This window comes from Bufo bufo, chromosome 9 (genome assembly GCF_905171765.1).
Source record: "Bufo bufo chromosome 9, aBufBuf1.1, whole genome shotgun sequence".
Classification (NCBI taxonomy): domain Eukaryota; kingdom Metazoa; phylum Chordata; class Amphibia; order Anura; family Bufonidae; genus Bufo; species Bufo bufo.
Genome location: NC_053397.1, coordinates 19,059,051 through 19,084,284, shown reverse-complemented (window position 1 = coordinate 19,084,284; position 25,234 = coordinate 19,059,051). Strand labels below are relative to the sequence as shown.

Below are 25,234 nucleotides of genomic sequence, written 5' to 3'. Positions count from 1 at the left end.
CGTGAAAAAAATATGACCTGTCCTATTTTTTTCACGGCCAACGGTTCACGGACCCATTCAAGTCAATGGGTCCGTGAAAGAACACGGATGCACACAAGATTGGCATCCGTGTCCGTGATCCGTGGCCGTAGGTTAGTTTTTATACAGACGGATCCGAAGATCCGTCTGCATAAAAGCTTTTTCATAGCTGAGTTTTCACTTCGTGAAAACTCAGAACCGACAGTATATTCTAACACAGAAGCGTTCCCATGGTGATGGGGACGCTTCTAGTTAGAATACACTACAAACTGTGTACAAGACTGCCCCCTGCTGCCTGGCAGCACCCTATCTCTTACAGGGGGCCGTGATCAGCACAATTAACCCCTTCAGGTGCGGCACCTGAATGGGTTAATTGTACTCTCATATCCCCTGTAAGAGATCAGGGCTGCCAGGCAGCAGGGGGCAGACCCTCCCCCCCTCCCCAGTTTGAATATCATTGGTGGCCAGTGCGGCCCCCCCCCCCCCTCTATTGTAATTATTCGTTGGTGGCACAGTGTGCGCCCCCCCCCCTCCCTCTATTGTAATAATTCGTTGGTGGCACAGTGTGCGCCCCCCATCGGCCCCCCCTCCCTCTATAGCATTAACAACATTGGTGGCCAGTGTGCGGCCTCCCATCTCCCCCCCCCCCCCCCATCATTGGTGGCAGCGGAGTTCCGATCGGAGTCCCAGTTTAATCGCTGGGGCTCCGATCGGTAACCATGGCAACCAGGACTGTTGCCATGGTTACTTAGCAATAGTACAATAGTAGAAGATTCATACTTACCTGCTGCTGGCTGCTGCTGCGATGTTCGTGTCCGGCCGGGAGCTCCACCTACTGGTAAGTGACAGGGTCTGTGCGGCGCATTGCTAAATGAACTGTCACTTACCAGTAGGAGGAGCTCCCGGCCGGACACGCACATCGCAGCTCCCAGGTAAGTATTAATCTTTTACTATTGTACTATTGCTAGAACTCCGCTGCCACCAATGATGGGGGGGGGGGGGGGGGAGATGGGAGGCCGCACACTGGCCACCAATGTTGTTAATGCTATAGAGGGAGGGGGGGCCGATGGGGGGCGCACACTGTGCCACCAACGATTTATTACAATAGAGGGAGGAAGGGGGGGGGGGGCGGGGTGGCGCACACTGTGCCACCAACGAATTATTACAATAGAGGGAGGAAGGGGGGGGGGCGGGGTGGCGCACACTGTGCCACCAACGAATTATTACAATAGAGGGAGGAAGGGAGGGGGCCGCACTGGCCACCAATGATATTCAAACTGGGGAGGGGGGGGTCTGCCCCCTGCTGCCTGGCAGCCCTGATCTCTTACAGGGGTATATGATAGTACAATTAACCCCTTCAGGTGCGGCACCTGAGGGGTTAATTGTGCTGATCACGGCCCCCTGTAAGAGATCGGATACTGCTAGGCAGCAGGGGGCAGTCATGTAAACAGTTTGTAGTATATTCTAACTAGAAGCGTCCCCATCACCATGGGAACGCCTCTGTGTTAGAATATACTGTCGGAAATGAGGTTTCACGATCTAACTCATATCCGACAGTATATTCTAACATAGAGGCGTTCCCATGGTGATGGGGACGCTTCAAGTTAAAATATACCATCGGATTGGAGAAAACTCCGATCAGATGGTATAAAAGGGACTCCAGACTTTACATTGAAAGTCAATGGGAACGGATCCGTTTGAAATGGCACCATATTGTGTCAACATCAAACGGATCCGTCCCCATTGACTTGCATTGTAATTCAGGACGGATCCGTTTGGCTCCGCACGGCCAGGCGGACACCAAAACGACTTTTTTTTCATGTCCGTGGATCCTCCAAAAATCAAGGAAGACCCACGGACGAAAAAACGGTCACGGATCACGGAAAAACGGGACCCCGTTTTGCGGACCGTGAAAATATACTGTCGTGTGCAATAAGCCTAACAGACAGACTGATTAGACTAAAAGTCAGAAATATTAAAATTCTTCTAATGCCACAGCGCAAAAGGCACTTCATAGTGCTGTGTGTGTGATGCGGTTGTCACACGTCACATTAGCTTTAGGCTCAGATCATTACGTCCGAGCTCACGTTGCTAAAATATCCCTTCTGGGAGTGCTGGAAAGTATGTCGTGTTCCGCGCCCCATGCAGCAAATGATTCTTCTCCATCGTATATTAAAAAGTGCCGTTTTCTAACATGCTTTGTGCATCTCGCTGCTTTCAAGATCTCTGCTTGCATTGACTGAATTGGAATCTGCTTTCCAGGACAGAGCTCTATTACCTATACTGTAACAGTAACGAGCCGTGCCCCGGTGTGACCGTCACAGGGCCAGGACTGATTGGAGTCCAATTCACTCACTGCAAGCAGAGATCTTGCTGCTGCCAGGAATATTATAAATGTAATCATCTTTTCATGACCCATTCACTGAGTCCTTGAAAACTCCTTTAAAGGGCCAGATGACAATTTTCTGGATCCAAAACCTTAATAGGTCCAGGGTCATTTACCCTCCCTTTCCTGGCTACTCTTACTGGAAGCAGATTAGATAATTGACGCAAAAAATAAATAAAAAATTGCATTGCTTATACAGCAACAGCGCCACTCTTGACCACAGGCTGTAACAGGAATTGCAGTATTCAATGTCTTGTAATACCAGGCATGGATAAGAGTGGCGCTGTTTCTGGAAAAAATAGTTAAACTCACTTAAACAAGGCCCTTATCATAAAAACAAAAAGGCTAAATATGGAAAAAAGTGTGAAGTAAGTTGCAAAAGTTTTCTCAATTAAAACCTAATATGCTTCTTAAAGGGGTTGTCCAGGATTAGACAAATACGATTGCTTTATTTGAACAACAGCGCCACAAACAATCACAGGTTTCATGTGGTATTGCAGTTCAATCCCTTAGAGCAAAGCTGCAGTACCATACACAACCTGCTGACAAGAGTGGTGCTGTTCTTCTACAGGGGTAAATTCTTTTTCTTAGACATTTTTTGCAGGGTTGGCGCTGAATATCTTGGATGGAAGATGCCAGATAGCTTCGGGGGGACGGGCACAGGTGTCGAGGCGGCTGCCTGATGAAGGAGGGCCTTGCCCTGTGTAGCTCTGGGTGCAGTGCTGCCACAGGCAGGTAAGAGTCATCTCTGGGAGAGGCCGCCTGCCAGGAAAACCACTGTGCAAAACACGTAAGATAGGCAGAAGTGGGTGGAAGAGATGAACACACAGGAGGGGAGGTGTAGAGCCTGAGGAGGAGCACGCGGCAGGGAGGTGACAGGCATGTAGAAAGGTGACAAACAAAAAAATGTGGCAGGACCGGCTGCAGCAGTGACACTGAGGGAGGCCGCCTGCAGGAAAGACAGTTCAGCCATGGGACACTGAGAGCGTGTCCTCCGCAGCATGGGGACTGAGTGTCCAGGAAGAGAGCTACAGCCCACGATGAACTGACGCCTGGAATCCATGGGGAGTCTGGGATCTAGGGATGGTCTGCTGCTGCTCTTCCTCACCTTGAGACTACTGCTCCTGTCAGACGTCAGCCGAGGGCAGGATTCCTGCTCCGAGGAGGAAAGTGGAGTGGAAATATTTAGCAAAAAAGTCTCCGCCAACTTTGTAAGAATTTATATTTTTTTGCTAAATTTTGGGATTTATGTGTAAATGGATAAATGTAGAGATCGGTAGGTAGATGGATGGATATATATATGATGGATACATAGATGTTAGATCGATGGAAAGATGATTGACAGAAAGATAGATGTTGTAGATGGGTATTAGATAAATTGATTTTAGAGAGATGTGTAGATAGAAAGATAGACGGACAGACAGATAGATGCTGTAGATACATATCTACTAGCGTCATAGAAAATAATACACAAATACACTATGTATAATATATAATCTATCTACCTCATATCTATGTACCTACCTACCTTTCTATCTACCTCATATCTATCTATCTATCTATCTACCTCATATCTATGTACCTACCTACCTGTCTATCTATCTTTCTTAGGGTGCTGCCACACGTTCATGCTAAGAAAGATAGATAAATGATATATTATACATAGTATTATACTAGTATTATATACCGTATACGGTTTCATATAGAGATGATAGCTATATATTTACATGCGTTACTCCAGAATGCAGACTGCGGTAGAGGAAATGTCCGTCAGTCAGGCCCTCCTCTATTGGCCGGTGCCGACAGCTGCGTCCATTATCTGGAGGGTGTTCGATGGGCGATGTGCCCTGATCTTTACGCCGCTGATCACTATGATGCCGCTGATCTCCATTAGGGGGATCATCCACAGCCTTTAATGAGTGTTCTGCCTTCTGTTTTATGTGTCTGAACATGGAGGCCGTATTCATATGTTTGTGTCTCGTCGGTATCTTCTCTACGGAAGGAGCGGCTCAGGAGCTGTAATTATAGAGAAGGCGAGCCCAGTTTAGTAAAATGGCAGGGATGATAATTATATGAGGACATATTTATTACACCTATTACACAGGTTTATCTATAGCGAGACCTGACAGAAAAAAAAAAACCCTCATAAAGTGTTGAAAATGCCATAAAAAACCACCACATGTTTTGGAGGGGATTTATAAAAAACAGCAGAAACTGTCTAAACTGCCTTTGTCGTCCCTAGCAACCAATCACAGCGCAGCTTTCATTTCTTATAGTGTGGTCAAAAAATGTAAGCTGAGCTGTGATTGGTTGCTAGGGGCGACAAAGGCAGTTTCACTTTTAGACAGTTTTGCCTAAGGCCTCATGCACACGGCCATTGCCCAGCCGGTGCCCGCATATTGCTGCGCGACTGCTGCGACTTACAGCTGGCTTATGACGGAAACGCTTTTACAACAAAAAAAGTCACTATAAGGCCTCATGCACACAGCTGTTGTGCGGCCGCTCCGTGCATTGGGGAACGCAATTTGCGGTCCCCAATGCACGGGTAACGTCCGTGCGGCAGCCGGGACGGATCGAGACCCATTCAAGTGCTTCCGTGGTGTTTCTGTCCGTGCCTCCGCACGGGTGTGGACGGACCCATTCAAGTTGAATGGGTCTCGATCTGTCCCGGACCCCGCACGGACATTGCCCGTGCATTGGGGACCACAAATTGCGTTCCCCAATGCACGGAGCGGCCGCACAACAGCTGTGTGCATGAGGCCTTATAGTGACTTTTTTTTGCTGTAAAAGCGCTGCCGTCATAAGCCAGCTGTAAGTCATCGGAGAAATTTGACATTTTTGTGGTGTTTTTCTTCACTTTTGGGGAGTTTCTGGTCAGTGGCGTTTTTTTGTAATGCCTTTTGCCATAGACTTCTCAATAGGACTGGAAAACAAGCCTAAAAGGTGGCCATATTGGTTGTCACGTATAAAGCTAGGGCTCCATGGTGACCTCGCAAGGTCCCCCATTGGTTGTCGTGGTCACACGCTGGCGGAAAGCAAGCCATTGGTGTGCAGTACAAAAGGAAGCAGTGAGAAATGGCGCTGAACTGTACAGCGATTTAATGTATATCTGAATATTTTATTTTTAGATGAAGTGGTTTTAAGGAATCAGAAAAAAAATTAACATTTAGTGGTGTATTCCCGCCGAAAACATTGAGTACCGGGATTCTGGATGCTTTCATTCAGTAATAGCGCCTTCCCTGCACCCAGGTTGTGTGTGGTATTGCAGTTCAGCCTGATTCATGTCCGTGGAGCTGAGCTGCAATACCAGACACAGTCCATGGACAGGTGTGGCGCTGTTTTTGGACAAACCCGAAATGTTGGCAATCGTCCATTACCAGCTGAAGTAACTTTGCTGATAATGTGGCCATCAGAGGGAGCTGAAACGATTGAAAAATCATTTTATGGATGAAATTATTTATTTTTTTACCCGCAAACCAGCAAAAGAAAAAAAATCTTGTTTATTTTGTGCTGAGGTTGTGTTTTTGTATGGAGATTGTTACAGCACTTGGCGCATTGTCTGCTGACACGCCATGCGTTAAGCCTGGGCTTTTCATCAACCTGGTGGCGATTTACATTCCTGGGCGACCTGTACAGAAGCTACCGTGTCACACAGATTCATAGAAAGACGGATCGGAGACACCGAGGCGTAGTTACTTCATACGCGGGACCTTTACCCCCTTGTCCAGGCCCCTGTTTATACAGGAGCTGTACCTTTCAGCTGACCAGCGACGTCACCTTGTGGACTCTAGGTCATCGAAAATGCAGATGTAGCAGAGCTGACTGTGTTATCACTTTACACACAAGGTTAAGAACTTGAAAGTAAGGCTACGTAAACAAATGCCCGAGTTCACCGATCCAGCATTGCCGAATACTGTCTTTCACCTTAGGACCTAATAGACTATAATGGGATCCGAACGGTTCCGGCATGAGTTCCGGGGTTTTGACCGGACGAAAGACATGCATCCAACCATGCCGCAATTCTTGTGAATGTCATTTCACCCTTGTACATCTGAGGGTAGTCCTCTCGTTTTGCGGGGCCTAATGGCAATAACTTAAATGGGCCCCCCCCCCACATTATGGTACCAGGTTCTGCGACCCAGGATAGAATGGACTGGTTCGTTCTAGAGGCGTATTTGGTGCCGTTTTCAATGCCGGCAGGTTACCTTATAATCTACCACAGCTTTTTTTGCCATGTGAACATAGCCCTACAGAGTACAGGCTGCCATAAACAGTCTGTTAATCTCAATGGGAGCTGTACACTAATAGGGTGCTAATATTTTAGCAATTAAAGCCTCATGCACACAACCTTGTCCGTTGTGCTGTCAGCAAATTGCAGATCCGCAGAATACGGATGAGGTCCACTGTGCCGACCGCTTTTTCGGACCTGCTGTTTTTAATAGGTCCATGGTCTGCATTTTGTGGACGTAGGGGCATATTTATTAAGACTGGTGTTTTAGACACTGGTCATAATAAGCCCCTGCACTAGCGGTGGATCCGCCGCAGTTATGAAGAGGCGCCGTCCTCTACATAACTTCAGAATCCACCGCTGCTTCTAAATGTAAGACAGTTTCCGAGGTGTCTTACATTTAGACCATTTTCTACGCCTAAAACAGGAGTAGAAAATGGTAAATGAGACTGGCTCGCCGACCCGTCCCCTTCCCCGCCAACATCACGCCCCCCACCTTTTTAGACCTGGCCAGAAGTCTCAGATTACAGGCGCAAAGGAGCTTTGCGTCGCAATTTGCGTCAGAAATATGCCTAATTTCTGTTTGATAAATGACCCCGAGTCTATCTTTTTGCAGAATGGACATACGGGTGCGGAAAGCACATGGATAATCCGTTTGCTTTCCGCATCCGTATGTCTGTTCCGCAAATAGATAGAACATGCCCTATAGTGGTCTGCAAAATGCGGACCGCGGGCCCATTGAAGTCAATGGGTCCCCCAAAAATGCAGATGCAACACTGACCACATCCGTATTTTGCGGATCCGCCATTTGCGTCACGTGCATGGGGCCAAACTTGGAAATCTGTGTGCTTGATTGAATGGTGCACCAAGTGTAATTTAGCTTATAAGGTTAGGGCCCTTGTACACGGCCGAGGATCGGGTCCATTACGGTAAACAAACACTCATACGGACTGGACAGTGTAAGGCTAGGGCTACACTTGTTGCACAACTATTTGTCGCATCAATGTCACGCAACATTTTTTGTAATGATAGTCAATGGTGTCGCGCGACGTGACGATCACACAATATTCCATTCAACTTTTTGTGCGACTGTCGCGTCGCAGTAACAGCATGTCGCAGTGTGACACCATTGACTATCGTTACAAAAAATGTTGCGCAACCTTGCTGCGATATAATGTAGTGCGACACATAGTGTAGCTGCGTCGTGTAGCCCTAGCCTGAAGATCACATGACAAACGAGAAAAACCCTTGTTTGTCGGGTGAACAGAACTGTAATGCGCCACCTAAAATCGTAACTTTTTGGCAGCATATCGCCCCGTATAAACAGGGACATGCTTCCGGCAATATGCAAAGTGAATGGGGGGGATGAATGATCGTAATAACGATCATTCATTCCCCTTTCATTTTGCATTTGGCCATGTGAAAGGTACTTTAAATGAGTGCCGATTGACTTGCACATTGTTGATTGCCGCTTTTTGATCGCCCTGTTTCAGAGGACCCTACGTTTTACATTCGGGGGTAGGTGCACCTTAGTACGGGATGAGCATGGCGAGCTTTCTTTTCTTGCTCTGATATCTTTTCCCAGCATAGGAGGATGTTATATAAAATTGCGGCCAGAGCTGACGGTGTTAATGTCTTCTGTGGGTTTGATATTCCTCGCAGCATCCTGCTATACAACTGGCGGTGTCAGCTTGCTGCCATGTCATTATGTAAAGTGATACCGTAATTGTGGTTGGGAGCTTTGCCACCCTGGGAATTTTTTTTTTAATTTTTTTTCACTTTCGTCTTCTCAAATATTTTTGTTGTAGGAGATCGTATGAACTCTTTCTGTCTCCTATGTGTCAGTTTTCACTAAAGTTCTAGGATTATATTCGTGAACTCTGGAGAGCTCCACCAGAGGTGTGTTTCACACATTGCTGAAATGCATGAAAGATTCGGCAAAGTCATCAAATGGGTTTTCTTAGAAACCCACAAGTAAATAGATGTGGTGGTAAAGATACGCCGGCTCAGTTCTTGGCCTACATTTCAGTGTTTTCTTGATATTTCGGTTGTAGTGCCTGGAAACTGCCCACAATGTTGACTACAAACTATAAAATTCATCTTGAAATTTTAGGCAGACTGTGCTGAGATCGAGTAAATGTATTAAAGGGGCTGTCCACAAATTGACAGCATTCCGCAGATCATATGCAGACCTTTGTGTCTCCATGGTGACAGACTACAAAACAGATCTTGTGTAGTCTGATAGCCTGCTACAGTCTGAAGTAGGGATCAGCAACCTCTGGCACTCCAGGTGTTCTGAAACTACAACTCCCAGAATGCTTCATTCACTTCTGTAGGGGTTACAAGAAGAGTAAGTTAAGTGTGCATACTGGGAGTTGTAGTTTTACAACAGCTGGAGTGCCAGAGGTCAGTTCGCAGTGTTCGCCAGCGAACACATGCGGGCTGCCATCTTTAGTAAGGTAGACTCACCCGTCCGGCGATGCACAGGTAAGCCCTTACCTGTGCCTGTGCCGGGAGCCGGGCTGAAATCAAATGCAGTCACCGGGAGCAGGCAGTTCTGAGAACAGCCCGATGAAGGCCCCCGGCGGCTGTTCTCAGAACTGCCTGCTCCCGGTGACTGCGTTTGATTTCAGACCGGCTCCCGGCACAGGCACAATTAAGGGCTTACCTGTGCATCGCCGGACAGGTGAGTCTACCTTACTAAAGATGGCAGCCAGCATGTGTTCGCTGGCGAACACTGCGAACTGACCATCACTGCCAGAGGTTGCTGATCCCTGGTCTACAGGTAATCAAGAAGAGGGAGTGGAGGAACACATTAGGGCAGAGGGAGTGTAGGATCAGACTACTCAGGGTTTGTTTGTAGTCTGTAACCATGGCGATACATAGGTCTGCACAGAAACTGTAGACACAATATGGTAGTATATTTATAAATATGGCAATTTATAAATAAATAAAAGTCGCATTAACGACTACAGCTCACTCTGCAAAAAACAAGGCCTTATACGGCGCCATTGAAGAAAAGTAAAAGTTCACGATGAATTAGTGAATCTCAGGGAATTGTTAAAGAAGTGCAGTGATCACCAACTCCAGCTGTTGCAAAACTACCACTCCCAGACTACAGCTGCATGATGGGAGTTCTAGTTTTGCAATAGCTGGAGTATGACAGGTTGGTCACAGTTCACACAATGCACAGCACAGGACCAATTCCAAGCAGACAGATGAAGGTGGGATCATCAGCCAATCACAGAGCGCACACTGGGCCTGCCCATAAAGGATAGCAGGGTGTTGTAATGACTGATGGCTCCTCGGACCAATCACCGCGCAGCTAGAAAGGAGGGCTTGTTGAAAGGAGGGCGGGTCCACTGGATTGTGCTGCAACGGAGCACGGAGCCGATAACATGTGCTGCGCGGTGTGATAGCACAGGGATAATCTGTAGGGAGGTATAGTGATGACGGCAGGGGTGCACCTAGCCTTTCTGCTGCCTGATGTGAAAACTGAAATGGCGCCCCCCCCCCCCCCCCCCCCAATGCCAATTTCTTAAAATGAAAGCGCTCATTGCCATTGGCCCTTCTGCTTCCCCTCTCTTGCCCTTACCTGGTACTGCCTGAGGCCTCACCTGGTCTCATTGGTGGTGCACCCCTGGATGACGGCAGGACATGGGCCAGATCTCCCAGGGCCAGATCAGGAATTTAATTTCTATTCTATCGAGATAGAGTGTAGAAAATGATGTTTTTTTGTCAATTTGGAACCACACAAGGTATCCATGACAACAGTGCACCTCACAGAAATCAGAAAGAGACCAGAATCAGAGTCTGTCAGTAGTGCAGCCTCAGGCTTGGGGACCTTCAAATGGTCATATCGCAGCCTAGAAGTCAGTTCAGTTTTCACATTTGTAATATAGACGGAACGGCCTTTTAAATCGTTTAGTCACTTCAAGTAATAAAATAATTGATGACTAAAACACTATACAAATAAAAAAGGAACGTCCTAGGATCTGATAGCTGCATGGACACCTTTATGGAGGCAGTCATGTGCAAAACAATCATAAACATCCCTGATAACCGATATCAACTTGGCGGAAATCCATTTACAACATCTATCGGTACAGAAACATTTCATAAAAATGAACCAGGCATGGATCCCACAGGATGTATACTGGGCAGGTGTATTCAGGTATATACTGGGCAGATGTATGCTCGGCAGGTGTATGCAGGTATATACTGGGCAGATGTATGCTCGGCAGGTGTATGCAGGTATATACTGGGCAGATGTATGCTCGGCAGGTGTATGCAGGTGTATACTGGGCAGATGTATGCTCGGCAGGTGTATGCAGGTGTATACTGGGCAGATGTATGCTCGGCAGGTGTCTACTGGGCAGGTATATGCAGGTGTATACTGGGCAGGTGTATGCAGGTATATACTGGGCAGATGTATGCTCGGCAGGTGTATGCAGGTATATACTGGGCAGATGTATGCTCGGCAGGTGTATGCAGGTATATACTGGGCAGATGTATGCTCGGCAGGTGTATGCAGGTGTATATTGGGCAGATGTATGCTCGGCAGGTGTATACAGGTATATACTGGGCAGATGTATGCTCGGCAGGTGTATGCAGGTATATACTGGGCAGATGTATGCTCGGCAGGTGTATGCAGGTATATACTGGGCAGATGTATGCTCGGCAGGTGTATGCAGGTATATACTGGGCAGATGTATGCTCGGCAGGTGTATACTGGGCAGGTATATGCAGGTGTATGCTGGACAGGTGTATGCAGGTATATACTGGGCAGATGTATGCTCGGCAGGTGTATGCAGGTATATACTGGGCAGATGTATGCTCGGCAGGTGTATACTGGGCAGGTATATGCAGGTGTATACTGGGCAGGTATATGCAGGTGTATGCTGGACAGGTGTATGCAGGTATATACTGGGCAGATGTATGCTCGGCAGGTGTATGCCGGTATATACTGGGTAGATGTATACTCGGCAGGTGTTTGCAGGTATATACTGGGCAGATGTATGCTCGGCAGGTGTATACTAGGCAGGTATATGCAGGTGTATGCTGGACAGGTGTATGCAGGTATATACTGGGCAGATGTATACTCGGCAGGTGTATGCAGGTATATACTGGGTAGATGTATACTCGGCAGGTGTATGCAGGTGTATACTCGGCAGGTATATGCAGGTGTATGTTTGCCCGGTGTGAGGAAAAAGTTTATTGCCAAATATAGTGCAGTAGTCATGAAGAGCCTATCCGTCATATAACGCAAGGTTCAAGCCTATAAAATTCTCAGGTGACACCAGTGCTGTTTACGGCCTGTAATAACTCCCTCTCCTTGTCGCTCCTTAATGTGGACGGTTTTCTTGCGTTTTTTCCTTGTGGGAGGAAGATGCAAAGTAGTTTCCTGGAACAGACAATCATCGCTTGTCTTACAATTATCATTGTCTAGTGTTAAAAACACTTCCTGGTCTCCATTAAAGGGGTTGTCCCATCTAGGACTTTTTTCGGCATATCGCTCGGCTATTTTCGGAAATCCTATAGAAATGAATGGACAGCGCACTGCGCAAGCGTGGCCACAAGCTCCATTTACTTCTATGGGACTGCCAGAAATAGCTGAGCCAGCACTTGGCTATTTTCAGAACTCCCATAGAAATGAATGGAGGGTGGCTGCGCAGGCGTAGCTGCTCTCCACTCACTTCGGGGGGTCCACTTCTAGATAACCGCACCTATCTGACATCCTAGCGCTATGTCACCAATGTTTTAGATGACACAACCCCTTTACGTGTTGCCATTCCAGGATTTTGAAACTGATAAGACTATCCTCCGCATAGACCATGAATTTCTGATCGGCCGGGGTCCAGAGTTCCACACCGATCGTCTGTTCTGCTGTAGCTCCGGTGTCGGAAGTTAATGCCAGAACTGCACAGCTCGGGCCACCAGTATTATAAACGGCACATGGAAGGCGTTCCAGATTTTACATTGGTGACCAGCAGCTACAGGTTACGATTCTGACTGGTCCTGGTCCACTGACTGCACTGAAGATCGGAGGAATACACATCATAGGCCTTTGCTGGAGCTCGAAAAGAACGTGAAGATGACATGATGTCACCTGCCCGTGAAGGTGTTGTTACTACCTAAACATACCTAAACATACAAGGCTAAGAAATGACTAATAGGGAAGTCAGCATGAATCATTAATGGATAGTCATTATAATAAAAGTAATTAGAAAAAACAGATCAGGAGGAGATATTTGGGGCATAAACATGTAGAATTCGAGTTCCCTTCATTCACATTCCCTCCCATCCCTTGATGGAACTTGATGGACATATGTCTTTTTTCAACTGTACCATGTAACCCCTTTTTGAGGCGGGTCCTCTGATTAGGTGGTCACGCTCCCGGTCTGTAGAAACCATGGTTACCTGGTCTACTGAATGGGAACGCCATCGTTTTCATAGGCCCGACTGGTGGTGGGTCAAGGTTTTGATGGTGGTCTTTTAACGATACTATTTTGTAGAATTTCGAGTTAAAGGGGTAGGCCCATCCCATACATTGATGGCGTATTGCTAGGGTATGCCATCAATGTCAGATAGGAGGGGTCCCGCTTCTGGAACCGGCTCCTATCCCCAGAACAAGGGTCATGCGTGGCGTGCTCTTCATTCACTACTATGGGACTTCCGAAAAACAGCCGAGCGCTCAGCTATTTTCAAAAGGAACGAAGGGTGGTGCTTTCTCCTTCACTTCAGGGGGACTCCTCCTGTAGATAGGAGTGGGTCCTGCACCTATCTGACATTGATGGATGTGCAATCCATGTCCTTTCTTCTACAGCGATATGCCGCCATTATCTGAGTTGAGACAACCCCTTTAATAGAGGGGATCTTTCATTTGGGACATACGCCCATGCAGAGAGTGCCTCGAAAGAACATCTGGAGGACTGAATAACCTGGACAGCTCATTTATTTCATTGGGCAGGATGTAATGCTTCCTTTATCCTATAGGGGCACTGCTGGGAAATAAGGCACTTACGGCCAGGTTCTCCCACAGATTTCTGACGATCGCTCCATGATCCCAGCAATGGGACGTCCTATGATCACCTTATTTGTTAGGTTTCATTTTAAGAAAAAGATATGGTCAATATCTCTTTAAATTTCTGGTTATTTTAACGGATGGATGAGTCCGCCAATTACTGCACATCTGAAGAGGTCAATTAACTGTCTGTTCAAGAGGAACATCATGTGCTAAAGCTAACAATAATATCATTCATGCTCAATCTGGCGCCTAATTCCAAAACAAACAGTGTCTTCCTGCGCCCGTGTGCCAATTACCACCTTTCTATAAACCAAAGGGAAGTGTGTGCCACCTTATTCCACACAGGAGATGGACTGCCTAAGGCTAAAGAAAGACACCTGCCAGGGCCAATTAAAGGGCCCATATACAGTGCCTGGCAAAAGTGTTCACCCCCCTTGACTTTTTTCGTATTTTGGTGCCTCACAACCTGGAATTAACATGAATTGTTTGAGGATTTCCATCATGTAATTTACAGAACAGGCCGACAACTTTAAAGATGTTTTTTTTTTTTTATTGTGAAGCAAACAACAAATAGGACAAAATAACAGAAAAAGTCAATGTGCAGAACTATTCACCCCCCTAAAGTCAGTACTTTGTAGAGCCGCCTTTTGCAGCAATCACAGCTCCAAGTCGCTTTGGATAAGTCTCTATGAGCAGTCGCCACATCTTACCGCTGGGGTTTTTGCCCATTCCTCCTTGCAGAACTGCTCCAGCTCCTTCAGGTTGGAGGTTTGCGCTTGTGAACAGCAATCTTTAAAGGGCTTCTGTCACCCCACTAAATTCATTTTTTTTTTTTTGTGTACTTATAATCCCTATCCTGCGATATATCTATACATTATGTTATTAATCATTTTCGTTCAGTAGATATGTCAAAAAACGTACTTTTATAATATGCTAATTACCTGTCTACCAGCAAGTAGGGCGTCTACTTGCTGGTAGCAGCCGCAAAAAACCGCCCCCTCCTCCTGTTGATTGACAGGGCCAGCCGCGATCTCCTCCTCCGACTGGCCCTGTCAGCATTTCAAAAATCGCGCGCCTGTGTTGATTCGGCGCAGGCGCTCTGAGATAAGGAGGCTCGCCTCCTCAGCACTCCCTCAGTGCGCCTGCACCGATGACGTCACCGAAAGAGAAGACGTCATCGGCGCAGGCGCGCGATTTCTCAGAGCGCCTGCGCTGAATCAACACAGGCGCGCGATTTTTGAAATGCTGACAGGGCCAGTCGGAGGAGGAGATCGCGGCTGGCCCTGTCAATCAACAGGAGGAGGGGGCGTTTTTTTGCGGCTGCTACCAGCAAGTAGACGCCCTACTTGCTGGTAGACAGGTAATTAGCATATTATAAAAGTAAGTTTTTTGACATATCTACTGAACGAAAATTATTAATAACATAATGTATAGATATATCGCAGGATAGGGATTATAAGCACACAAAAAAAAAAAAGGAGTTTAGTGGGGTGACAGAAGCCCTTTAAGTCTGACCACAGATCTTCTATTGGATTGAGATCTGGGCTGTGACTCGGCCATTCCAACACATTTACATGTTTCCTCTAACGCTGGGTTCACACCTGAGCGTACTGTATGGAGCGCTCTGTATGCGCGATTTTATCGGGCGTTTACTAACGTGGCCGGCAACAAGCAAACGCCCATTGTCGCGCGTTCCCGGAAGTCTATGTACGGGAATGCGCAGCATTACGCCCCAAAGAAGCTCCTGTACTTCTTGGGGCGTAGGGCGTTTTACAGCGCGTTCGTACGCGCTGTAAAACGCTCAGGTGAGAACCATGCCCATAGGGAATCGTTGGTTCTTGCCTGTTGAGCGTTTTACAGCGCGTAGGAACGCACTGTAAAACGCTCAGGTGTGAACCCAGCCTTAAACCACCCAAGTGTTGCTTTAGCCGTGTGTTTGGGGTCACTGTCCTGCTGGAAGGTGGACCTCCGTCCTAGCCTCAGATCACGCACAGAGTGGGACAGGTTCTGCTGAAGAATATCCCTGTATTGAGCACCATCCATCTCTCCCTCCACTCTGACCAGTTTCCCAGTCCCCCCCAGTATGATGCTGCCACCACCATGTCTCACTGTGGGGATGGTGTTCTTTGGGTCATGTGATGTGTTGGGTTTGCACCAGACATAGCGTTTTTTTTGATGGCCGAAAAGTTCCATTTTAGTCTCCTCAGACCAGAGCACCTTCCTCCATACATTTTGGGAGTCTCCCACATGTCTTTTCGTAAACTCACAACGTGCCTTTTTGTTTTTAGCTGAAAGTAATGGCTTTCTTCTGGCCACTCTGCCATAAAGCCCAAGTCTATGGAGCGTACGGCTTATTGTCGTCCTATGTACAGATCCTGCAGTCTCTGCTGTGGAACTCTGCAGCTCCTCCAGGGTTACCGTAGGTCTCTGTGCTGCCTCTCTGATTAATGCCCTCCTTGCCCGCTCCGTGGTTTTGGTGGGCGGCCGTCCCTTGGCAGGTTTGCTGTTGTGCCATGTTCTTTCCATTTGGTTATGATAGATTTGATGGTGCTCCTGGGGATCATTAAAGATTGGGATATTTTTTTTTATAACCTAACCCTTACTTGTACTTCTCAACAACATTGTCCCTTACTTGTTTGGAGAGTTCCTTGGTCTTCATGGCAGTGTTTGGTTAGTGATGCCTCTTGCTTAGGTGTTGCAGCCTCTGGGGCCTTTCAAAAAAAGGTGTAATGACAGATCATGTGACACTTAGATTGCACACAGGTGACATCATTTCACTAATCATGTGACTTCTGAAGGTAATTGGTTGCACCAGAGCTTTTTATGGGCTTCCTAACAAAAGGGGTGAATACATACGCACATGCAAATTTTCTGTTTTCTATTTCTAAACAATAGTTTTATTTATATATTTTTCTCATTTCACTTCATCAACTTAGACTATTGTGTTCTGATCGATCACATAGAATTCAGATTAACAAAACATTGAACGTAAGGCTGTAATGTAACAAAATACGATAAAAGTCAAGGAGGGTGAATACTTTAGCAAGGCACTGTATCTGATAGAGGAGGGTCCCACCTCTGGCACCAGCCCTTACATCCAGAATGGGGGTCAATTGACACTTGCATTTCCTAGTGAGGCAATCACCAGTGACTGCATCCAGGTTGAGGATGAGCAGAAAGGTGGCCATGCATGTGCTTGGCCGTCTCCATTCACTAGTATGGGATTTAGCCTAGCAAGTGTGCCTGTATACAGTGAGACGGGGGTCGGAGGACTTCCCTTCTGGATATGAGACCTGCATTTATTATCATAAATGTGGGAATACCACCTTAAAGCCAAGCCATTAGGTCACACGTCTGACAGCATGATGGATCTGTCTGCTGTCGGTTCCCAGGGGCAACCAGATGAAGTTTGACAGCAGCTATGTAAAGGAATATAGAAGCACTGTGAAATATTTACTAGTTTGTGTAAAGAATACGATTAGGCTGCACCAAAGTGTCAGAAGACAAATGTATACAACAAGCTGGGCACTGGGCACTGGGCACTGGGCACTCACTAATACTTGGAACCAAACAATATAATTGAATGTATGTACAATAGACAAATAACAACAATAAAACTCCATACAATGAAACCCAGAATTCGCATATGGACCAGTTACAGTCTATAAATCGGGTATAAAATCGATTAAAAAAAAATCGATAAAAAATAGTCCTGAGCAAGAATTTATTTTCCATATAGTCTCTTATGAGGGGAACTAAAATCCAACTATTCTTATAGTTTGAAGACAAAATCTCATAGCACGTGTGCGGCGTCCCGCTACACAGGCCCAATATTTATCCACTTGAATTAATAGTATCTAAAGTCAGTTCGAACGGCAGCGATCTTACAGGGGTATTACCGTATATGCCGTTCGTCCTCAGACACTAGTGCTGTAATAGTGATGCTTACGCTTACGTGTCCGCGATCTCACCCTTCGTCTATACCGCGCTGATTCGCATCACACGCTGACCTGCAGAGGTGTATCGATGCCGGTTTACCTCGTGATCGATCTCTTACGGCTTGCGGCTTGTAACTGTAAGCCGTAAGAGATCGAACCGCCCGCCCGCCAACGTGAGAACATCATCAGTCACGAGGTAAACCGGCATCGATACACGTCTGCAGGTCAGCGTGTGATGCGAATCAGCGCGGTATAGACGAAGGGTGAGATCGCGGACACGTAAGTGTAAGCATCACTATTACAGCACTAGTGTCTGAGGACGAACGGCATATACGGTAATACCCCTGTAAGATCGCTGCCGTTCGAACTGACTTTAGATACTATTAATTGAATCAATATTGGGCCTGTGTAGCGGGACGCCGCACACGTGCTATGAGATTTTGTCTTCAAACTATAAGAATAGTTGGATTTTAGTTCCCCTCATAAGAGACTATATGGAAAATAAGTTCTTGCTCAGGACTATTTTTTATTGATTTTTTTTTATAAATTTTATACCCGATTTATAGACTGTAACTGGTCCATATGCGAATTCTGGGTTTCATTGTATGGAGTTTTATTGTTGTTATTTGTCTATTGTATATTCAATTATATTGTTTGGTTCCAAGTATTAGTGAGTGCCCAGTGCCCAGTGCCCAGTGCCCAGCTTGTTGTATACATTTGTCTTCTGACACTTTGGTGCAGCCTAATCGTATTCTTTACACAAACTAGTAAATATTTCACAGTGCTTCTATATTCCTTTACATAGCTGCTGTCAAACTTCATCTGGTTGCCCCTGGGAACCGACAGCAGACAGATCCATCATGCTGTCAGACGTGTGACCTAATGGCTTGGCTTTAAGGTGGTATTCCCACATTTATGATAATAAATGCAGGTCTCATATCCAGAAGGGAAGTCCTCCGACCCCCGTCTCACTGTATACAGGCACACTTGCTATGCTAAATCCCATACTAGTGAATGGAGACGGCCAAGCACATGCATGGCCACCTTTCTGCTCATCCTCAACCTGGATGCAGTCACTGGTGATTGCCTCACTAGGAAATGCAAGTGTCAATTGACCCCCATTCTGGATGTAAGGGCTGGTGCCAGAGGTGGGACCCTCCTCTATCAGATACAGTGCCTTGCTAAAGTATTCACCCTCCTTGACTTTTTTCATATTTGGTTACATTACAGCCTTACGTTCAATGTTTTGTTAATCTGAATTATATGTGATTGATCAGGACACAATAATTAATATAGAACATGTCCTATTCTTGTCCATTTTGTGGACAAGGATAGGCATTCTTACAATGGATCCAGAAAAAAAAAAATTATGCAATACGGATGTCACACGGACGTCATCCGTAATTTTTGCAGATCCCTGTTTTGCGGACCGCGAAATACATGAGCCCTTATACAAATCAACTTTTTAGGCTACATGCACATGACCGTATGTATTTTCCGCAGAAAATACGGATGACGTCTATGTGACATTCCTGTTGTGTCCGTTTTTTTTTTTGCGGATCCATTGTAACAATGCCTCTCCTTGTCCTCCAAAATGGACAAGAATAGGACATGCTCTATATTTTATGTGGGGCCACGGAACGGACATACAGATGTCGCATTTTTGGTGGACCCCTTGAAATGAATGGGTCCACATCCTATCCACAAAAAAAAAATATTTAAAAATGGTACGGACACGCAAACAAAATACGTTTGTGTGGATGAGCCCTTATTTAAGCAAATGGAACTGATCTGCAATGCAAAAAACAGCCTATGGACAAGAGTGGCGCTGTTCCTGAAATAGATGTTTATCTGAAACCTCTACTAATTATTAACACGTTTGAATGGCGTAACCTGAAATATGTCCTGCGTGCCTTCTCCGGTCAGCACCACGGGGCACTACCCAGCTGCCATAGTGTCCCTGCACATAGTGCCACCCGGTGACCGCCAGACAATAAATGCCAAGAGGATGACCTTAATCACACAACCAAATAAAACAAACATTCTTCTTGCCTTAGAAAACACGAGGCCAATCTCGTGAGTTTATCCGATTAATTACACCATTTAGTGCCAGGGTCTGTAATAAAAAAATTAATTACACCTTAAAATTAAACGTTGCAATTATACTTGGCGTTGCACATAGAACATAGTGTCCTCCGCTCGAAATTGACATTTTTAAGACCCAACCAATTTTGCGCTTGAAAACTAGCAGCTTGCTTGCTGTCAGTGAATGGAAAGATTTCCATTTACATCCAAAAGCTAAAGATGCGTCCTGATCATGCCCTGCTCACATGGTTCTCTAGAAAAGACTGTATCATTGAAAACAAGAACATGTCCATTCAATGCCAGCATGCAGAGGTTGTGAAAAAGTCAAGAAAAGTATATTAGAAAGCCTTTCTTCTAATGGAGACTTCACAGAGATCCTATGGAATATTTGATTATTATTATTATTATTATTATTATTATGATATTGAACTTTATTCTTTTATAATGATATTTTTCATTGTGATTTTTTTTTTTTACAATTTTTTGTATTTTTGCCTTCTAATGTTGTTGTTTTTTCTCTCTCTTCACTTTCAGCAATTTAAACTAAAAGGTAATTATCCCTTTACGTTCCTTATCATTTATAACAAGGATATATATATATATATATATATATATATACAGTTTATGAGCAGATACTGTAACTCATCATATAGGCCGTAGTATAAGAAGGTATACAAGTATACTGACACCTACAGGATGTAAAAGCATATGCAAGGATAGCCATTTTATGTAGTATACGAAAGCCTAGCCATAAGCCTAAAATATGTGCAGACACATGCTCGGATGATGGGGGGGATGTATCAGGACAGGACTCTGGTTTGAGTGTGCATTAGCAAAAGGTTTGTGCCAAATTTATTAAAAGCTGTGCATTGATAAATTTGGCACATCTTTAAAGGGCATCTGTCAGCAGTTCTGTCCCTATGACACCAGCTGACCTGTTACATGTGCGCTTGGCAGCTGAAGACATCTGTGTTGGTCCCATGTTCACATGTGTCCGCATTGCTGAGAAAAATGATGTTTTAATATATGCAAATGAGCCTCTAGGAGCAATGGGGGCGTTACCATTACACCTAGAGGCTGAGCTCTCTCTGCTCTTTGACACTCCCTCTTCAATATAGGAGAAGTCAGGGCCAGGTGTGATGATGTTTACACTGCATGGTCCTGTCAATCAAAGTACAGAGGGCGCGGCAGTTGCAGAAAGAGCAGAGCCTGTAGGTGTAATGGCAACGCCCTCGTTGCTCCTAGAGGCTCATTTGCATATATTAAAACATCATTTTTCTCAGCAATGCGGGCACATAGGAACATGGGACCAACACAGATGCCTTCAACTGCCAAGCGCACATGGAGCCAGTTTCCTAGGTACAAATGCTTCACTCTCTGGAGTGATTTTGGAACTGATTGCACTGATAAATCTGGCATGGAGCTGATTAACATACCAAGCTATGCCCGGTGGGATGAAATGACAAAAAGTTGCAAACTTTGTGCAAACCGGCACCAAATTTTGACTTGTGTACCAGACTTGATACATTCCCCCTAATGAGTCCCTAATAAATGTTTTGGTATTTTTTCCCCTGTACAGAACCTCTTTACTTTGTGTCCAATGTGAGCGCTCTGACCACATACCGGGCCCTTCCCTCCGAATCTCTCACCATATCCACCGTGTCGCTGCGTGATGGGCTGTCATGTAAACCGTGCCTGCGCATCAACATTTCAGTGAATGCTACAGGTAGGTAACTTACAGGGGGGCTGAGCTGCAATACCAGACAAAGCCTGTGGACAAGAGTGGCGCTGTTTCACAAGGGATGTGATTACTTTACCCTGTATCACATAGGACAGGCTTAGATACCCTGGCATGGCAGTGAATCGCCCTGCACATTGTTTTGTAGCACGGTAAACCTGTCTGCACCATGACAGAACTGAAAGCTAATTCTGACAACCGTTGTTACTGAGTAACTTTTGTGGGCGTCTTAACCGTTTATTTGGAAGGAAAGCTCAAATTCCTTTAGTGAAAGCTGTACGAGGCCGGTGTGTGATCATTGTGTCATATATCCCTTTAAGGACTGGGCCCATTTTTGTTTTTTCAATTCTGGGTTTTGATATTACGGCGTTCATTGTGTGCTATAACTGAGAAGACGTCCTTATTCTGTGGCTTAATACGATTACGGCGATACCAAATTTGCATAGTATGGACGTCATACACGGATGACGTCCATGTGTATTCCGTATTTTGCAGAACGGAACAGCTGGCCCCTAATAGAACAGTCCTATCCTTGTCCGTAATGCGGAAAATAATAGGACATGTTCTATTTTTTTGCGGAACAGAAATGCGGACATACGGAAACTGAATGCACACGAAGTAGCTTCCGTTTGTTTTGCGGATCCATTAAAAAGGAATGGTTCCGTATACAGTCCACAAAAAAACGGAATGCACACGGAAAGAAAATACGTTCATGTGCATGAGGCCTTAAGGGCTCATGCACAGATCCGCAAAAAAAAAAAAAAAGTATGACATCCGTGTTGCATCCGTTTTTTTGGGGAATCCATTGTAACCAGTGATGGCCAGTTCGCTGTGTTCGCCTGCGAACACATGCAAGCTACCATCCTAACGCACAAGTCCGGCGATGCACAGGTAAGTCCTTACCTGTGCCTGTGCGGGAGCCGGACTGAAATGAAATGCGGTGTCCGGGTGCAGGCAGTTCCGAGAACAGCCCGATGAAGGCCCCCGGCGGCTGTTCTCAGAACTGCCTGCTCCCGGTGACCGCATTTGTTTCAGACCGGCTCGCGCACAGGCACACGTAAGGACTTACCTGTGCATCGCCGGACTTGTGAGTTAAGATGGCAGATCGCATGTGTCCGCGGGCGAACTGGCCATCACTGATAGTAACAATAGCAATAGGGAGGTTTGTAGGCTTTATATCCATTGTAACAATGTCTGACCTTGTCCGCCAAACAGAAAAGAATGGGACATGTTCTACCTTTTTTCGGAACGGATATACGGACACAGAATGCACACAGAGTAATTTCTGTTTTTTTCAATCCCCATTGAAATGAATTGTTCCATATACAGACCTGTAAAAAAACTGAATGGAAATGGAAGAAAAATACGTTCAGGTGCATGAGCCCTTATTCAACTTTTTTGGGAGGACAAGGTGATTAAACAAAGCAAATCGTGTGTTTTTATAGTTTTTTCCATTACGATGTTCACCACGCAGGAAATTTTTTATATATTTTAATAGTTCAGACATTTCCGGACACAACGATACATGTTATGTTTAGTTTTTTATAGTTTATATGTTTTTATATGTAATATGTTTTTGTAATATTTATATGTATATTTTTTTTTTACTTTTTGCATAATAACTTTTAGCACCCATAGCGAGCTAGAACCTGGCATCTTTTGTTCCTTTCTTCCATTCACCATAATATAAATCTATTATGGTGAATGGGATTTTGATGTGCTCTCTGCTGAGCAGTGCCTTGTACACAGCTCAGCAGGCAGATCACCATGACAGGCCTGGGAACCTTCAGCAGGCCCCAGTCTGTCATGGTAAACGAGCGGAGCCCTGCAATTTCACTGCGGGGGCTCCGATCAGGAGGCAGAGGGAGCCGCGTCCTTTTGCCTAAGCTCACAGATGCCGCGATCGTTTTTGAACGTGGCATCTGAGGGGTTAAAGGACTGGTTTCGGTGACATTGACGATCCCGGTCATGACGATCGGGTGTCTGCTGCATAATTCAGCCGGCACCCGCCACGTATGGAGTGGGATCACCGCAGCAGTCTGCTCCATACATTCCCTTGCTCATAATGCTGTACAAGTACGGCATTATGTGTTAAGGGGTTAAAAAGCTGGACATGCAGCGCTGGGGCCCTGGGTTCGAATCCCACCAGGAATAATGTCTGCATGGAGTTTGTATGTTCTCCCTTTGTCTGGGTTTCCACCCCCTCAAAAACACACTGGGGAGTACAGTTGCGACAAATTTATTAAATGGCCTGCCCCTCTTGCCCCAGTCTTAAATGACCCCCCACGCACACACACACTGATTTGGTTAACTAGATTGTGGGCCCCAGTGTGAACAGGGACTGATGTGAGTGATGACAGTCTCTGTACAGCGCTGCGGAATAGGTTGGCGCTATATAAATGAGTAACTAACGGTCTCCATGTTTATAACCAACTTAACGTGGACCTGTGTAATAGAAAATCCTTGTTGCCCATAGCAACCAATCAGAGCTCAGCTTTCATTTTACCAGAGCAGTTTAAGAAATAAAAGCTGAGCCCTGATTGGTTGCCATGGGCAACAGACACAGTTTAGATAAATGAGGTCCAGTGTATTTATTAGTTTGTACTGGAGGTGAAGAGCATGCTGGGTAATTGTACATGACAACTCTCACTAAACGGAGGGAACGCCCGCCGGGCAGTGGGTTCACATCCTTGTTTGTACATTTGCATTTCCCCATCTTGGATCTAAACACAATTTTTTTTGTGCAGCTTGACATTTATGTAACCAAGCAGATTGCTGAGGCAATGTGTGGTGTCCCAGTATGTGGACTGGGATTACTGGTTTGGGAAGAACATTATGTGCCCAATTAATAAACAGTGTTGGTTTTGAAATAACCTTACATCCCACATGTCTGTTTTTTTTGTTTTTTTTTACATAGTAGTAACAGTGTCCACATAATAGTGCCCCATATAATACAGTCAGCCATATAATATAGCTAATTACAGTCCCGCCATAACACAGCCAGCCATATAATACAGCCAGTTACAGTACCGCCATAACACAGCCAGCCATATAATACAGTCAGTCATATAATATAGCTAATTACAGTCCCGCCATAACACAGCCAGCCATATAATACAGCCAGTTACAGTACCGCCATAACACAGCCAGCCATATAATACAGCCAGTTACAGTCCCGCCATAACACAGCCAGCCATATAATACAGTCAGTCATATAATATAGCTAATTACAGTCCCGCCATAACACAGCCAGCCATATAATACAGCCAGTTACAGTACCGCCATAACACAGCCAGCCATATAATACAGCCAGTTACAGTCCCGCCATAACATAGCCAGCCATATAATACAGCCAGTTACAGTACCCCATAACACAGACAATTACAGTATCCCCATAACACAGCCAGCCATATAATACAGCCAGTTACAGTACCGCCATATAATACAGACAGTCATATAATATAGCTAATTACTGTACTCCCATAATGCAGCCAGCCATATAATACAGCCAGTTACAGTACTGCCATACCACAGCCAGCCATATAATATAGCTAATTACAATACTCCCATAACATAGCCAGCCACATAATACAGCCAGTTACAGTACCGCTATATAATACAGACAGTCATATAATATAGCTAATTACTGTACTCCCATAATGCAGCCAGCCATATAATACAGCCAGTTACAGTACCGCCATAACACAGCCAGTCATATATCACCAATTACAGTACCCCATAATAAAGACAAGTACAGTACCCCTATAAGGGTACTTTCACACTTGCGGCAGAGGATTCCGACAGGCAGTTCCAT

General features: G+C 45.6%; 1 protein-coding gene across 2 annotated transcripts in view; it reads left to right on the top strand.

The window, feature by feature from the left end:
• The first annotated feature begins 3,183 nt into the window (after window positions 1–3,183).
• Window positions 3,184–25,234, top strand: part of IL17RE (interleukin 17 receptor E) — a 42,414-nt gene continuing 20,363 nt past the window's right edge. The window contains exons 1-3 of one of the 2 annotated variants that reach the window (XM_040406747.1): window positions 3,184–3,615; window positions 20,217–20,232; window positions 21,262–21,408. In XM_040406747.1, the coding sequence (XP_040262681.1) occupies window positions 3,466–3,615; window positions 20,217–20,232; window positions 21,262–21,408 (313 nt within the window). In that variant the 5' untranslated portion in view covers window positions 3,184–3,465. The remainder of the gene's footprint in view (window positions 3,616–20,216; window positions 20,233–21,261; window positions 21,409–25,234) is intronic. The other variant, XM_040406745.1, reaches the window with a different exon arrangement.